This window comes from Cavia porcellus, unplaced genomic scaffold, assembly GCF_034190915.1.
Source record: "Cavia porcellus strain 051 isolate PalLab524CR breed Dunkin Hartley unplaced genomic scaffold, mCavPor4.1 scaffold_5, whole genome shotgun sequence".
Lineage (NCBI taxonomy): Eukaryota > Metazoa > Chordata > Mammalia > Rodentia > Caviidae > Cavia > Cavia porcellus.
The window spans coordinates 54888642-54905664 of record NW_026947488.1 but is presented as its reverse complement, the minus strand read 5'-3'; the positions used below and the strand labels follow the sequence as shown (position 1 = coordinate 54905664).

The following is a 17023-nucleotide window of genomic DNA, read 5'->3' as shown; positions in this document are numbered from 1 at the left end:
TTTTCCTTCCTCTTCCTACTTTTATTTTTCCCTTTGGTTACTGCCTTGGTTAATAAGAATCATCCATTCGTCTGGACCTCTCCATGTTGTCATATTCTAGCATCTGATCTGATTTCTCTGCAAAGACACTGCATCCAGCCTCCTAGCAAGTCACCATTTTTTTCTCTCCCCTGGTAAAGTAACTTTTAAAATCAGAAGCAGGCTTTATATTTCATTCAACTGTAGAACGAAGCTCTTTTAGCATTGTGAAATGCTATATTTAGAAATATTTTTTTCTCAGTGATTCTAACTTTTATAATCTTGAAGGCATTCTTTCATCTGAAGTTTTTCATGGGTTCAGATATTTTGCACGATGTCAGATGTGATCAGCAATAAAGGTGAGAAAGGTAACTCTGATCATAACCCTCTTGTAATCTAAAAACAGTAGGAATTTTCTTTTCTGTACAGGCAGTGATGAAGTTATCTGGGAGTAGCTTCCATCTGAAATGAACTGGTCATCTTTTCATTGATCAGTCAGTATGTCCAGCTAGATCATCATAAGTCTTCTATTTACTTTCCATTTACTTTGATCTGTTCCCAAAATTCAACAAATATTCAGCAGAGGCAAATTGGAGTAAATGCTGACACAGATTTGTGTTTCCCAGGATTTTTCAAAGCACAGATCAGAGCTCCATGACCTTCCATGAAGTGGCCAAGAATAGACATTCTTTGGGGGTTCACTGGAAAATTGGCACAGATGAGTTGGGGAAGCTCCTCTGTTATACAAGAGCACACTCTGTAGTTAGTTTTCTGAGGTTCTTCAGTCGCATTCACATAAAACCCCGCTCCAGTACCAAAGTCCCAGATAATGTCTTCTCCTTTGATGTGGCATCCATGAGGGCTGGCATCTGGAGTGATGACGACAAAGCCGTGTTCTGAGGCAGCTTGATGATAACCAGATTTTCACACAAAATTTCATTCTGTGCAAGTTAAACCAGAGAGTCAATACAGGGCAGGGCACTTTGTAGTTTCTGCCTTTGGTGAAATGTAGTCAGTAAATTTCATTTTACATTTTAGTTACATACTCACATTTGAAAACTTTCTGCAACCCCCAAAAGCACTCATTCCTGGAAATCTGCTTCAATGCCATTCTTCTCCTGTCAAACTGGTATTTGCTTCTCAGTAGGACAGATGACCCTCGGGGTGCTTCATAGTGGCACGTACAGTGATGGTCAGGGAAGGGCAGGGCCAAAATATCTGTCTTTAATTTTACACTGAGGTCTTTCAGCACTTAATTGCAATATTTATTCAAACAAACAAAAAAGCAATCCGTTTCCTGACTTGCTTCTTCAGATTCCCTCATTACTGACACAGCCATTTTACTCTTATATATTTCTTTGTGATATATCTCAAAACATGATGTATTGAAAACCTTATTTTCTACTGTTGTTCTCAATTGACTTCCTTCCATACAGATGAAGACTTCTTTCTGTCCTCTTAATATGTTGACAAGGTCACAAAAAGCTTCAGGAAAGCCTTCTTTCTGTGTACATGCCCCTCTGGACACATGTTCACTCAGTGCTTCTTTATTTTGTTTTATCTTCTGTTTTCTTTTATTTTTTAACTTTTTGCAACAGGGTCTCACTCCATAATTCAGATTGGTCTTAAACTCACTATGTAGCCCAAGCTGGCCTCGAATTCACAGTGATCCTCTTGCCTTACCTCCAGAGTGCTGGGCATGTGCCACTATGAACTGCACAGTTCTGTTCTGAGAGTTGGGTGGTGGGATCCAGGTAATCTGGCATGTTTAATCCTGGTGTCTTCAGTCCGGGTGACACTTCCGTCTCAGACGGAAGATGCATCAATGCTTTAGGATGGCACCCTCTTCTCCCATCCATGTGGTAGTCCAAGATCTCCTCAGCATAGGACTCAGTGAGTTTATGTCAGTCACTCTTCTGAGCCGAATGTGTCTCATGAGGCTGCCATCTACCCAAGTAATGCAGTGGAATATCTTTGAAGTCCCAGAGATGAGAACTTGCTGGGGATTCTAAACTCCAGAACCATACAAACTCAGACAACAGGACGCTTCTCAACATAGCTCCTGGCCATATTGCTCTAGGAGATCACTGGGAAATGCAGCAGATTTCTCTAAAACAAACCTGAAAACCAGGCCTAGGTCTCTTCTGTATTCAGGCTGAGTATCTGTCGGGTACAGGCTTCTGTGCTTAGCTGAGACTCTCATCTTTACCCTCTCAGAGTGGAGACACCCTTCCTGCCCAGCCATGGTTTTGGATGGCAGTTGTGGGTATGTTCTGTTTTTCTTGTAATGCTCCTATCCCTACTCTCTGCATGTCACCAGACCTCTTTCTCTGTTGTTGAATTCCAGTGTACTCTGATGGCCGTGCAGCTACACACTTGTTGCTTTTGTTTCACCTTGGTAGAGGAACAGGCAAGTGCTAGGGGGCCATTTCTGCTAGGCTCTGAGATTGATTGCTACATGGCTGTATGCAGGAGGGAGGAGAATGGGGTGAACCCATAAAAAGGCATAAATAAATGATTGTTGCCCACCTTAGATTCTCAGTAGTTTCAGTGCACATTATGTGCTTCCATTGCACAGTGTTATTTTAATATTTTGTGATTCATTTTAGTGTGACCAAGCACAGTCTTATTCTTTGTCTCTTCTTTATTCTCAAAGCAGACTTTACTAACTGTGGACATGTATTCTTTGATATAACTGTTTTGCATGTTTGTCAGGTTCAAAAACTCCTGATGAGATTTGCATAAGAATTTATGTTTATTTTATTATAATATCAGTATAAATTACTAACTCAGAGAATACTGACAACCTTACAGTGTCAAGTCATTCTATCAATAAGCGTAGTACATCTCTCCATTTATTTGATCATCTTTTATATCCTCCTGAGCTGGAGCAAAGTGGCTCTTGGAAATTCAAGGATATGCCCTTAAAGAAAAGGAGAAAAGTTTGCTCCTTCTTTGCTGCTGATTGGATTGTGCATGGGATTACTGAGTTAGAAACAACCATTTTGGGGTCACACTTTGAGGATGGGGGAATACATGGAGAAGACAGGGTTAGAATAGGCCAGGACTACTCAGCCCATGGAGAGGCATACCAGGCATGGACTGTCTATAGGAAGGAGAAATAAATTTCCCATTCCTTTAAGCCACTCTGAGTTTTGTTGTGCTGCTATTCACAGTCACCTTGATCCTGATTGCCTAAGCTCTAACCTAGTGATTCTCTAAGAGCCCCCCCCCCAGAAGAGTGCTCATAGCATCACCTGGAAAAGTATAACATTCATGAATCTCTCCTACAGAAGCAGGGAGCCTGGGTAGGGCCCCATTATCAGCTTTTAGAAGCCCTCTCCATGATGTGGCATGGGCTCACGTCTGAGACTCAGTGCTCTCACTATTTCTGTCTTATGCGCAACACCCACAACAGGATCTCCCCATGGGAAAACTGCCCACTTTCTTTATGAGCAGAGTGCAGAGATTTCTGGAAGTGAAAGCTGCCACCTGTGTGCTTTGTGTAAGTGAAGCAAGGGCATGAGAAGACCCGTAGCAGTTTACTTGTCCTGAAAGTAGTGATTCATAAGTGGCTGATGATGTACATGGCTCTCTTCTGCTGACCCAATGAATAAGGCAAATTCTAAATCCTTCAAATTTGGCTCATAGGTGACCATTCATGGCTGAATCACAATCAGGCCTTCTGAATCAGATAGCAGCTGATTTATACATTATAAGTAAATTAGAGAGATAGTAGCTAGGTGGGGTGGCACACACCTGTAATCCCAGTACTTGAGAGGCAGAGGCAGAAGGATCCTTGCAAGTTCCAGACCAGCCTGGGCTACAAAATGAGCTCAAGGCCTGCTCAAGGCCAGCCTGAATTGCATAGTGAGACCTTGTCTCAAAAAAAAAAAAATCAAGGAGACAAAGGAAGCTCTTGCAGGGGTGGGGCTTATGATATGTGCAGAGACAAATCTGAATGAAATGAAACTCTTTGGGAAAACAGGGCCAGTGCAAAGTGCTGAGATGGAGCACTCTAGGCACGACCTGCTCTGGGGCCTGATGACTAGAGGAGCAGCCAGGGAACAGCTCAGGAAGGTGCAGTGGTCAGGTCCAGAGCACGCAGGATCATAAGGAGCATGAGTGGGAAGGGGGAGGGCTTCTCACTTTGTGGGTGCAAAGGGCAAAAGTGTTGCAGGACGAAGAGTGAAAAACGGTGCACAGCTTCGGGCCTCCATTGATACAGACAGCAGTGAGGAGGCCCCCTGGAGTTAGAGGCCTAGGAGACTCTGAAGCTGACCCTTCCCAACAGAGCAGACATTGCTAATCACCCTGCTCATCCCGTGAGGCTCTCACTCCCTTCTGTCCCCAGAGGCCCAGACATTCCCTCCCTGCTCTCCCATCCCTACTCTCCCTCATCTCCCAGAGCAAAATTTTGAGGGACATTTTAACTTGTCATTATTTTTTCTGACCCTTTGTTAAATTGGGAGCCTCTACTGACTCATCTAACAAAGATGTAGTGACTCATCCAGTATTTGGAGCAGACTTGGTCAGTTCTTTATTGGAAAGGGGATGCAGTCTGTAATGCGACAAACCTGGGATCCTAGGAAGATGTCGAGGTGAAGGTTTAGGTGGTCACCTGTAATCTCATAGCAGCCCTGGAAAAAACCACGCGTATGGCATTTGTGCCAGCGCCAGGAGACCTGTATGGTGCGGACAGCATTGAGCAAATGACAGTACCGCTGGCGGATGCGCCACATGCGGTACCAGGACTGGAGCCTCACAGCTGCCCATGTTTGCTGTGCATACAACTCCAGCGCTGCCCTCCGCTTCTTCTCCAGCAGCCAGACCAGCTTCTGCCTCCACCAGCACTGGATGGTCCATGCACTGAGGGCAGCATGCAGCAATGTCCTCCTCACCAGCGTGCCCCGCCACCAGGCCTGGATCTTTGTAGCTGGCTTTGTGAGGTCAGGAGATTTCTTCATTTTGAGCAGCAGGGGCCATGCAAGGTAAAGAAATGACATTTAGGACATTCTCCAAAATTTCAACCCCGCGGAGTATCAGTGAAGTTTCCTCATTCTCTGCCAGCAACTGTCTTTTCCCCTGAAGCTTGAGCAACTGGGAGGGCAACAATGAAAGCTAATGACCAGGCAGATACCCTGCCTCTGGCTGCTTCTCTCTGCTGTGTCACTTAATGTGCACACACAACACCCCCACCTCCGAGTCTCAGGGTCCTCGTCCTGAGAGGTGAGCCCTTCTGCCCTTGGTTTTCCATGGACCTGGTTGGCCAGTTTGCAGCAAGAGTCCTCGGATCCATAGGCTGCCCCTGGGTCTCACTACCTACCTACAACTCCTCACCTGCCCTTCAGACCCTCCTACCTATGGGGAAGTGGCATCCTTTGCTCCCCCTGCCCTCTCTTCCCTGACACCACCTCCATCCCCGGCCTGCTCCTCCCTCTGTTAATCCCACTATTAAAAGTGTCTCTGCCCCACACAGCCTGGAGCCTTTCTCACTGATTTCTCACCTTCACTGCTCTTGGTTCCGTGCCTTCAGTGTCTACCAACCCACACACGTGTGCACACGTGTGTACAGGCTCCTGCAGAAATCTGGCCTTGGGATTCCCTTAGCTTGGCCATGCATTCCCCAGCAGTCCTCATGACACCACTCCCCAGATTCCAAACTCCCACTTGTCAGTTTCTCCTCCCCCACCAAATCTGCCTGCCTCAGTTATCTGCCTTACTCCATCTGCTAGAGAGACTGGGGAAGAAGACAGCAAAGCATGAGTCAGTGCCTGCTCATCCAGCCTCGGATAAGGCACCCACTTTTTCTGGTTGGCTGGGAAATTCTTGGTTGCTGGCAGTTGTGCTAATATTTAATAACAATACCTTTCACTCCCAAATATATCCTAGTTTGGATAACAAATTCTATAACCATTTTATGCTACAAGCCAGAAAGAAGACTACCGTAAATCTGGTGACACAGGTCAGAGATATAGACATAGATCTGGTGACATAGACCAGAGGTCATCCCAAATTCTGGGAGTCTGCAGCACCTACCTTTGGTTTTGGTTTTGGTGGTGGTTTTGGTGCTGGTTTTGATTTTGGTGCTGGTTTTGATTTTGGTGCTGGTTTTGGTTTTGGTTCTGGTTTTGGTTTTGGAGTTTTTTCTGCTTGCTTCTTTTGCACCACAATAATTTCCTCAGGATCTTGAAGGACGATATCACATATCTTACCATCTTTCTGTAACCAGAGTTTAAAGGGACAGGTTCATTTTATTACATACTGAACTTCTTTAGTTGACCAGTTTCTCTAGGTATAAGTCTCATGCTCTGATTATCTACAGAAATCTCCCTTCCCAAGCCTGCAAGTTTGAGGGGCAGGCCTGCTCTTACACAAAATTGAATGCCCATGACTTCTAGGTAGATAGCTCAAACCCCTCAGGTCTGTGATCCTCCAAATTGCCCATGATTAGGAGGTAAATGTTTCCATCATGCCCAAGTCTGCACTCCTCCACCTACAAGGTAGCCAAAAGAGTGAGGGAAGGGAAAGACTATGATGTCATAAGAGAACCAATGACATAAGCAAATAGATAATCTCTTAAAGTTGGGTCTTTTTTTTGTGAAAGTTTCCATTCTTTCTGCAAAAATACCCAAAATGTATTGTAATGTACCAAAATACAAAAGAGGTTAACACTAGAGATATTGGTTCACTGGCATAAAAGTGTAGACAAGGTAGTCATTAAGCTCCAAGTGAAAAACCATAACACTGAGACAACTTGAATATGCATCAATAGGAGTTTTTTAAGATTTTTTTTTATTTTAAAGAGAACAAAAGAAAACAGAATGAAACAAAGCAGATTAGAACAGGAAAATGCAAGCAACACAGCACTTCACAACAAAACAACAGGACATCAACAGTAGCTAATATAATGTCTCTTTTCCTTGAAATAATTGAGCGTACCTTCACACACAATAATATCAAACATAACAATATAATATTATAAAATATTCAAATATTTTATAATATTCAAAAGAATGAAAGCATTACAGGACTTCAAAACCAAATAGCAGGAGATAAACAATGGCTGCTATAATACCTCATTTTCCCCAAAAAATCTATAACATCACACATAATAAAATCAAATAAAACACAACAGAATAGAACCAATCATAACAGAAGAACAAAAGCATGATAGGACTTCAAAACAAGATGATAGTAAATCAGCAATAGCTACCATAATGTCTTGTTTTCTTCAAAATAGCATTCATACAATCTCACATAATAAAATCAAACAAAACAAAATAAAATCAGACCAATGAATGAAAGCATTATAAGACTTCAAAACAATATAATAGGAAACCATGATTACCATAATATTTCCCATTATATTCAAAATAACTGCCCTTACCTTCTGAAAGCATAAAATCTAACAAAAGGCAGAACAAAGCCAAATCTAATAAACTTAGTAAACAATGCAAGAGTTCAAGATAATACAATAAGAAACTGACAGTCGTTTCTACCTTTCCCTCTCTTTGCTCTTTTTTTAAAAATTTTGTTTAAAGAAAGACTAAACAAAACAGAAAATGGGTAGAAATAATACATACTTTCAAAGAAAGAATAAACAGTAAGAAATCACTAGTTGATATTTACATATTGTCCCCTTACAAATAGTTATTCAAGATACAAAAATGGAGCATATAACAAACAGCGAGACTGCAACCAGTTCTATTCAACAAAAGATCACTCTGAGCAAAGAATAATAGTATTGCTGGGTTTCACATTATGATACTCCTGGATCAGCACTGGGTACTGTAGTGCCACTTTTTCTTCAAAATATTTGTTCATTTCATCATGTGTCATAAGATCAGTTCTCATAAACTGTTTATTGGTTCTACGCATGGAAGAGTCTTAACATGTATCCTTAACATCTATCCTTTCTATATTAGATGGAAGAACAAAACAAAGCAAGATAAAACAAATCATATTCCTATAAACGCATGAAATGAAAAAGACATATAAGACCACAATATTAGGTGATCTACAGTAGTTACTATGCTTTCTCTTGTTATTTTCAATAGAATTGTCTACATCATCAGACATAATATAATTGAACATAGCATTACATAGCTATTTTAATAAAAACACAATTGTGGAGACATTGTAGGACTTTTAAAGCAGTTAATAATCAAACTGGAATGGGTATCTTTTACATCTTGTCATCTTCAGAGTAGTTGCCTCTACTCTTAGACTTGATACTATCAAGCATACCAAATTCAAATAAAAACAGTCAAGGCAAAACAGTAATCTAACAAACCAGATTCAAATAAGATCAGTCATAGTAAGACAATGTAAATAACACAGGATTTCAGTTTAAGTTAATAGGAAATTAAGGATAGTTATCATGATATAACCTGCTATTTTGGGGATAGCTGTCTGTGCCCTCAAATCTAATATGAGTAGATAGACCGGAACAAAATAAAATCAAACTAAACAGAGTGATAAGACTACTGTGCCTTTTAAATCCTGATACACTATTAACAATGTCCTCTGCTTTCCTTTTGTAGGCTATTTTTCACCTTTCCCCTTCTCAGGATGCTTTGTATACTTTGGATCCCACTAGATCCTTTAGTTTTTAGATTAGGGAGTCAACCCATTATCTATCCGAGTGTTGCTGAACATTTTTACCCCTGAGCTTTAGCTTGAGCTGTACTCATTTACTTACTAAAGCCACAAAGTTTTCCTTCCTTCCCGCTGTGTAGTTCTACACTGCCCAAAAGTGTCATAACTTTCCAATCTATCTGCGGCTACAGGACGAGTTGTCCCTATTTCTCTCTGTTTTCCTGTTACATATAGCATCGTTTTCTCATCTTTGACTTTCAGTTTATTAACCCTCTTTCAGGTTGGGTATATTTCCTATTCAGAGCATCTCAATGGATCCTGCCTCCTAATCTACTCTGCCTGTTTCTTTTTTGTTAGTGTATCAAGGCTATCTATATTGAAGTTTATAGCCTACCTTCTCTGCCTCATCTCTGCTATCTATTTTTCTGCTATTATTTGTCCACTTTGCTCCTTAATTCCACTGTCTGCCCCATGCATTGAGGCCTCTCTGCCACTGTTGCTGGAATCCTGGTATTTTTCTCTCTCTCTCTGTAGGGTTGGATTGGTGGCCATGAATTCCCACAGTTCCTCCTTGTCTTGGAAATATCTTATTTCTCCATTAATTTTGAGGGAGAGTTTTTCTGAATACATCAGTCTGGGTTGGAGGTTATTTTGTTTCAGGGCTTGGACTATTTCCCTCAAGCTCTTCTTGATTTGAGAGTTTGTGTTGACAAGTTTGTCATTTTGATGATTTTTCCTTTGTAGATGATCTGCTTCTTTTCTCTGGCTGCTTTTAATATTCTGTTCTTGTGGTGGATTTCTGGAATCTTGATTATTTATATGCCTGGGTGTAGATCTGTTTTGGCTGTAGGTGGCTGGAGTTCTGTATGCTTCATTCATCCAGATATCATTTCTTTTTCCTATGCTTGGGAAGTTTTTCTTAATTATTTCTCTGAATAGTCTTTGTAATTCATTTGTGGTTACTCCTGCTTCTTTGCTCATATTTTTTATTCTTAAGTTATAGATCTTATTGTTGTCTTCGAGCCTTTGAATTGTTTCTTCCTGGTTCCTTGTTATTTTTAAGAGATCTTTTCTTTCATGATCACACATTATAAATCTCTCTTCAAGTTTCAAAAGGCTAACTTTAGTTTCTGTTGAGGCATTTTGCCAGCTTTCAATGGAGTTTTTAGTTTCCTGGTAATCTCTTTTGATCTGTTTCATGTATTCTAGGTTTTGTTTATATTCTTCATCAAAGGTTTCTCTTCCTTTTCTGGGTTCCTCCATTCTTCTATCTGTGTTTTCTTGGGAGGAGCTTAGCATTTCTTTAATTATTCTTTTTATATCTTGCCTCACTTGGATTAGAATTTCAGTTTTAAGTTCATCTGTGAGGTTACGAAGGTATTTCTTTATGTCCGCTGAGGTTGTGGCTAATATTGCATGATTGCTGCACTGGTTCTCTTCTGTGTTTACCTTTCCTGGGATTATTTTCCCAGGATCAGCAGCTGGAGGTTTTTTAAAATTTCTGTCTCTTGTCATGTTTCTGCTATCTTTCAGACAGGTGTGTTGTGCAGGTCCCTGGCCTTCTCTGTATTGCTTATGGTTTTTCTGAAGTGTGTTGACCGGAGTTTTGCTGCCCTCTCCAATTTGCTGTTATCTGAGGTGCACGCAGGGACAATGCAGGTTAGCCTCTAGCCTCTGAGCCAGTCAACCCACAAGTGCCTTCTGCAACTTAGCCTGTGCTTTGTGGATGTCACAGGGCCGGGACAGTTTCATCCTTGGCTATTGGATCCTAACCAGGGGTGTGGCTCAGCCCAAGCAGATTCCACCAATCCTCTCTGGGCCAAGGGCAGCTGACTGATGCCACCGCGGCTCCAGGCTCTGCCCCACTCCAAGATGTCCTCCAGCCAGCGACACCCACCATGGGACCCAGTCTCCAAGCACTCACCGGGAATCAATGTAGCTCTTCACCTTGGCTCCACTCCATGCTGTATCGCATCCTCCCACCAAGGGCCTGGGACTTACCAATTCCCGTTATCACTGGCCATGGCTTCAGCAGGACCTTGAGTCACCCCACTCTATGGCGCTCCCAGTACAGCACAGATTGGTCTCAGTGAGTGCATCAGGCTCCAGCCCTCTACTCATGTTTTTCCTTCCTCTTCATATTTTTGTTTTTCCTTCAGTTTCCTACTGGGGTTATGAGAGTCCCTCCATGCTCATCTGGCCCTCTCCATGTTGTCAAATTCTAGCATCTGAGCTGTTTTTCCTGAGAGGCTCTTCACCCAATGACCTAGCAAGCCACCATCTCCATCAATAGGAATTTGATACATGGATTTCAGTTCAGTCAAACAGTGGAACCAAGTAATGAGAAAGAATTTATGAAAAAAGATTCAACAGGTGCTAGCAAAAGGAGATTTGTTAATGGTTTAGAAACAGAAGAAAAGATGCTCAACATCATCAGTCATGAAGAAACTGAAAATTAGACCACAGTGATGTAGCCTTAGGCATCCTGAAGAATGGCTGAAATAAGCAGCATGATTGCATTAAGTGTTGGCAAGAACACAGAGTAGCAGCAACTCTCTTGTCCTGCTGGTAGTGCAAGTCAAACAGTAGACTCACTGTACAAAGTGGCTTGGCAGTTTCTAGTAGAGATAAATATGCTTCAGCCCTATAACTCATCAGTTCCCCTTCTAGGTACTTACTTTGACCAATTTGTCAACAGTGTAAACAACTTAAATGTCACAAACAGATGACTAGGATGACAGTACACTCTTCATATAATCAAATAATACTCAGCAGGAAGGGTAACACCCTAGTATACAGAATAATTTAGATGAATTTCAAAAATATTATACTAAATGAGGCAAGTCAGGCATAAAAGGATAGCTGCTAGATGACTCTATATACATAAAATGCTAAACAAGTAAAACTATTCTACAAGTAAATCAAAATACCATTCTAGGGTAGAGATATAAGGGCTACTGCCTGCAACAGCGGAAAACAGAGAAATATGTAATATCTTATTTTAGTGGTGGTTATCAGGGAATATGGAATCATGACAGTTCATAAAACCAAGTGCTCTATGAAACCACAAAGAGACTTTATCTCTCTGTTCTGCTGTGGAAAAGCACAAGTGAAAAAGTTAGTAATACGACCAGTGTATTTATATGCATATGTTAAGTAGAGAGTGAGGATTAGGAAAATTAACATGATAAAAATAGAGCACTGGTTATCTTTGATGAGGATACTGAAACTGGACCAATAGGCTAATCTCCCTCACTCTGCAGGGCACCCAGATATCATTTTCCAGGGAGAGCAGTACACATACAGGCCAGAAACCCCTGGAGGCTCAATCTAAGGCTCAAATGTCTTTGTTCTGTCTTTCTCTTCCCCTGAAGGCCTCCAGAAGCAGAGCTCTTGTCTGCCTGTGCTTGACTCCTAGAAAACCCACTTGGAACAGGAAGGTCAATTTGAGCAAAACAGCATCTGGCCAAGACCCATGGATCAGTGTGAGGCCCTGGTTCTCCTCAGAGAAAAGGTTGCAGCTGTCACTGCAGAGCACATTTGGATTGTGTAGGGTGAGCATGTGGGAGTCTGATGTGGAGCTGTGGGGGGAATATGTGGAAGAGCAGAGGCTGGGAAAGCTGTCAAGTACAACTTGTGGGATTAGACCTTGTTAGGGTGGTGGGTCAAGGAAGGAATTGGAGGAGCAATGAGTAGGACATGGGAGGTACAGTAAGCACTTGGACAAAAGGTGTTTTAGACAATCCTCAAAACAAGGCTTATTTCTCTGCAATTATTTCTCACTTAAAATCACAGCCCAGAAGTTCTTTAAGTCTTAAAATTCATTCAAGCAGAAAAAATTTAAATATCTTGAGGAGTTTTTTCCATTATCTTTAGCAAAAGATTCATCCTAATCACAGCACAGCATTATCAAAAGTGGATATCTCAAGCTGGATGAGGTGGCACTTGCCTATAATCCTAACATTCAGGAGTTGGAGACAGGACTATCTCTGCATGTTGAAGGTCAGCCTGGGCTATGCAGTGAGTTCAAGGCCAACCTGGATGGCATAGTGAGACCCTATCTCAAAAACCCAGCCAGACAACAAATAAAAAATAAATGGACTTCTCTCCCTGCTGTACCTGCAGGCATTGCTTCATTTTAAACTTTCTTCTCTCTTTCTTAACTGAGTGCATGTGTGTCTATTTAGAGCCAATAGGAAAGCTCTGTTTTAATAAAGTCTTATATTTCACATTTATTTAGATGTTTGATATACCTGTGTTATTATCACATTGCTTTATTGTTTCCAGATATCACCTTTTATCCCTCCATTTCCATGTCTTTTGTTGCAGTGTTCTTTGAAAATTTAAAAGGAACTCTCCTGCACTGTTGGGAGTGTAGACTGGTGCAATCACTGTGGAAGTCAGTTTGGAGATTTCTCAAAAAGCTGGGATTGGAAGTCCCATTTGTCCCAGCTATTCCACTTCTAGGTATATTCCCAGAAGAACTGAAAGCATCATACCACAGCGATATATATGCACCCATATTTATAGCAGCACAATTTTTAATAGCCAGATCTTGGAAACAACCTAAGTGTCCATCAACTGAGGAATGGATAAAAAGGATGTGATATTTTTATACAATGGAGTACTACTCAGCTATAAAAATGATAACATGGAGATATTTATAAATAAATGGGCACGGCTTGAGACCATACTCATAAGTGAAATAAATCAAACCCACATGTATAAATACCAAATAGTTTCCCTAGTGTAAGAAATAATAACAATACATAAAAGTATATGGTAATCATGATTCTCCATTATATTGCTTTGGAGCCTTATAATGTTTTCATTCATCAATTGTAATGGTTTGATTTTATTGTCTGAGATGGTATGAACAGCTATTTTGGAGAAAATAAGACATAATATACAAGACATAATAGCTAGTGCTGATTTAATATCATCTTGTTTTGAAGCCCCATCAAGCTTTTGTTCTTCTGTCTCCATCAGTCTTAACATGTTGTATCTTATTGGATTTTATTATATGTGATAATAGAAACAAAAACTTTTATAGACAAGGAGATAATACAGAAACCATTGTTTGTTTTCTGTTAGTTGGTTCTAAATACCCTGTAATACTGTCATTCTCTTGAATGATTTTACATTGTCTTGATACGTTTGATACTACAGTATACGAAGTTACACTCAAATATTTCAAGAAAAGAGACACTATGGTAACTACTTTTATGTCGGGATATCTTGTGGTGAAACAGTGTGTTGTTTAAATTGTTGTGTTCCGACCTGTGCTGTTTTGTTGTTATGTCTTCTTTTATCTCAGTCTCCTTTTTTATTATTTTTTTATTTTTATCTTTTTAATTAAGGGAAAAATAAATAAAAAATAGCAGGATATATTATAATAACCCACTTTGACTTCCTATTAACTTGATTTGAAACCCTGTATTGCTCTCACCATCTTGTTTTGACTGATTTTACTTTATTCTGTTTTGCTTGATAGTACCAAGTTTGGGAGTATAGTGAACAACTTTGAAGACAGTAAGATTCACTGTGATGCCCATTCTGGTTTGACTATTATCTTCTTTTGAAGTCCTGTAATGTCTCCAATGTTTTGGTTTTATTGGTTTTGTTCTTTACTGTTTTGTTCAATTTTATTATAACTGATGATATAGGCAACCCTTTTTAAGATAACAAGAGGCATTATGGTAACCATTGTTGATCACCTTGTGTTCTGTTTTTATATTATGTACTATGTCCATCCTTCTGATTTGACTGACTCTGTTTTGTTATGTCACATTTGGTTTTATTCTCTTCAAAAATAATAATAAGAACTGTGGGAGTAATAAAATCCAAAATGTGTAATTGTCATTGTAAAAAAGAGAGGAAAAGAAAGTGCTCTAAAGGATATAACTGCAAGTATATTTAAGGGTATAAGATAGATAACCATTATTACTGAGTTTTGTTGGATCGATGAACAGAACTGTTTGAAGTCTCACTGTTTGAATGTCCACTCTATATGCTTTAATTTTGTAACTTGGACAACCATTTCTAAGATGACAATATGTAATCTATTAACTAGTGATTTCCTACTGTTTATTTTTTGAAATTCTGTATTACTTGTACCCTTTTTTCTGTTTTTTTCTTTTTCTCCTTAAATACAATTAAAAAAAAAAAAAGAATTCTTTGCAAATTTATCATTTGCTTATTTTAAAAGTTGACATGAAGAGATAGACTTTGTGGTGATGTTAAGAATATCCGGAAATAGGAGGTGACTGAAGGGAGAGGAGGGAAGGAGGAATTAAAAGGATCAAGATGTAACATATATATCCCACAATAAGAGTAATTATTATGTATTGTGAACTTACACTAAATTTATAAAAAAAAAACTAGGCAAAATGCTAATTGCCTAGCCATATTCCAGTTTCCTCACTGATAGAACTATGATTATTTATATAGTAGGAGGACCAGATTTTGAAACAGGAGAAAAAAAGAGACCCTTTATCAACCTCACTGAGCTAGGAGTGGAGATATGACCCTCATTGGCCAATAATATGTCAGCAAAGTCACTAGATATTTTTTTGGAAAAGTTGTAGGAAGTTGTGTCAGACCAGAATGGCCTTCTTACCATTAATCTCTACCTCTCTCTCTCTTTTTTTTTTTCAGTATCAGGGATCGAACTCACGACTACCTGCTTCCAAGGCAGGCGCTTATGCCGCTGAGCTAAATCTCCAGCCCATCTCTACCTCTCTTATTTCCTGAAAAGTATTCTTTTATTTTTATCTTAAAAATAGAATAAAGCAAAATAGAATAAAGCTAATCAAAACAAACCAGTGTAAGTGACACAGGACTTCAAAACAGTATGAAATCAACAATGGTTACCATAATGCCTCTTGTTGTCTTCAAAATAGCTGCAAATACCTTCAGACATAGTAAAAGTCAAGCAAAACAGAACAGAATAGAACCAAGAAAAACAAAACAATGACAGCAATAAAGAACTTCAAAACAAGATAATAGTAATTCCAAAATGGCTACCATAATATATTTTGTTACCTTTGAAATAGCTGCCCATGCCATCCAATATAATAAAATCAAACAAAACAAGCAGACTAAAACACAACCCAATGAAACAGTGAAAATGATACAGGACTTCAAAACAAGATAATAGGGAATTAACAATGGCTACCACCTTCAGAAGGAGATCCCCCATAGATGCTACATTGCATATTTTCACCCTCTGAATAGATGATCAGACTCCTGGTTTTAGACCCGCAAACTCAGTGAAACACTAAACACTACAAGCATTAAACTGCACTTTACCTGAATAGCTATCATGGCTGCTAGTGTTTCTCCAGATCAGCCAGTTATTTATGGCTGGGGGTAGGTGTTTGGGTGGGTTGGATCTTGTTTCCCAGCCCTCACACTGGAAAGGGCTGGGATCTGTTTGTCCCCTGGCAGCAGCTGCCCACACATAGCACTGGTTTTCAGGGAGGGCTTGCTTCTTGGTGAATTCTGGTTCTCTTCCCCTGCAGCCCACAAATGGTGCTGACTTATGGGAAAAAACTAGCATCCGGCTGTCCTCCCAGTGGCCCACACGTGGCACCAATTCACAAGAAGGGCTTGCTTCTTGGTGACTCCTTATTCTCTTCCTGAAATATATTCTTAATAGCAGGCACTGTGATAGGTTTTTTTCAGAATGTGAGAATAAGAGTCTCGTCATAGCCATGGGAAAGCAGAATGACTGAAGAAGCCTGGATACCAGGCTCACGCTGATGATAAAAATAATCCTCTAATTTATTTGAGCCTCTGCTGTTGAAGTTTCTATACAGCAATCAATTCTTAATTAATATAAAAATTGTACATTGTATTTTTCTGATCTATTGCAATGTTAATATTTATATACTTTTATGATTTGCTGTTAACATATGGATCAAATAATTTCTCTCACCTCATTGTAAATCAGGAAAGAATTTTAGATTAATTTTCCCCCCCACTCTTCCTTCAACAATCTCACATACTATTAATATTTTGAATATTATTTCTAAATTAATATTATATTTGTCCTATCAATCTTTTAGACTAAACGGTAAACTTTCCTGGCTTCTCTGCTCCCTATATGCTATGTTTGGAATTCTGAAATTCAGGCTAAGATTTGATCCCTGTTGAAATAGTATTAAAAGATGCAGCCTTTAAAGAAGTAATATGCATTATAAATGACCCAGTGGATGGTAATTTTTATAGCAGCATAAGAAGACTAAGTTATGGCTACCTTGAGTTCCATCTTTTTCTTAGGTTTTCACTCTTGTAGAACTCACTGCCCAGCAAAATTTCAGTACATCATAGGAGTCACTGCAGATAGGAAATTGTCTTTAACTCTTACATTTGGATAGCATTTTCCAGACATTTAAGATTC

General features: G+C 39.8%; 1 protein-coding gene and 1 pseudogene across 1 annotated transcript; both read right to left on the bottom strand.

Moving 5' to 3' along the window:
• Positions 1 to 328: 328 nt before the first annotated feature.
• On the bottom strand, positions 329 to 1129 carry LOC100735771 (S-formylglutathione hydrolase-like; annotated as a pseudogene).
• Positions 1130 to 4534: 3405 nt separating this feature from the next.
• On the bottom strand, positions 4535 to 6539 carry LOC100735493 (IQ domain-containing protein F5-like). Its single transcript, XM_003476467.2, has 3 exons — positions 6393 to 6539; positions 6058 to 6240; positions 4535 to 4979 (listed from the first exon to the last, which is right to left on the bottom strand). The coding sequence occupies exons 1-3, from the start codon at positions 6408 to 6410 to the stop codon at positions 4551 to 4553; spliced, it is 630 nt and encodes a 209-aa protein (XP_003476515.2). The 5' UTR covers positions 6411 to 6539; the 3' UTR covers positions 4535 to 4550.
• Positions 6540 to 17023: the final 10484 nt, after the last annotated feature.

Coding starts and splice junctions, on each gene's coding strand:
- LOC100735493 (XM_003476467.2), bottom strand. Junction 4,980..6,057: donor CACCAAAACCAAAACCAAAG/GTAGGTGCTGCA, acceptor CTCAAAATGAAG/AAATCTCCTGACCTCACAAA.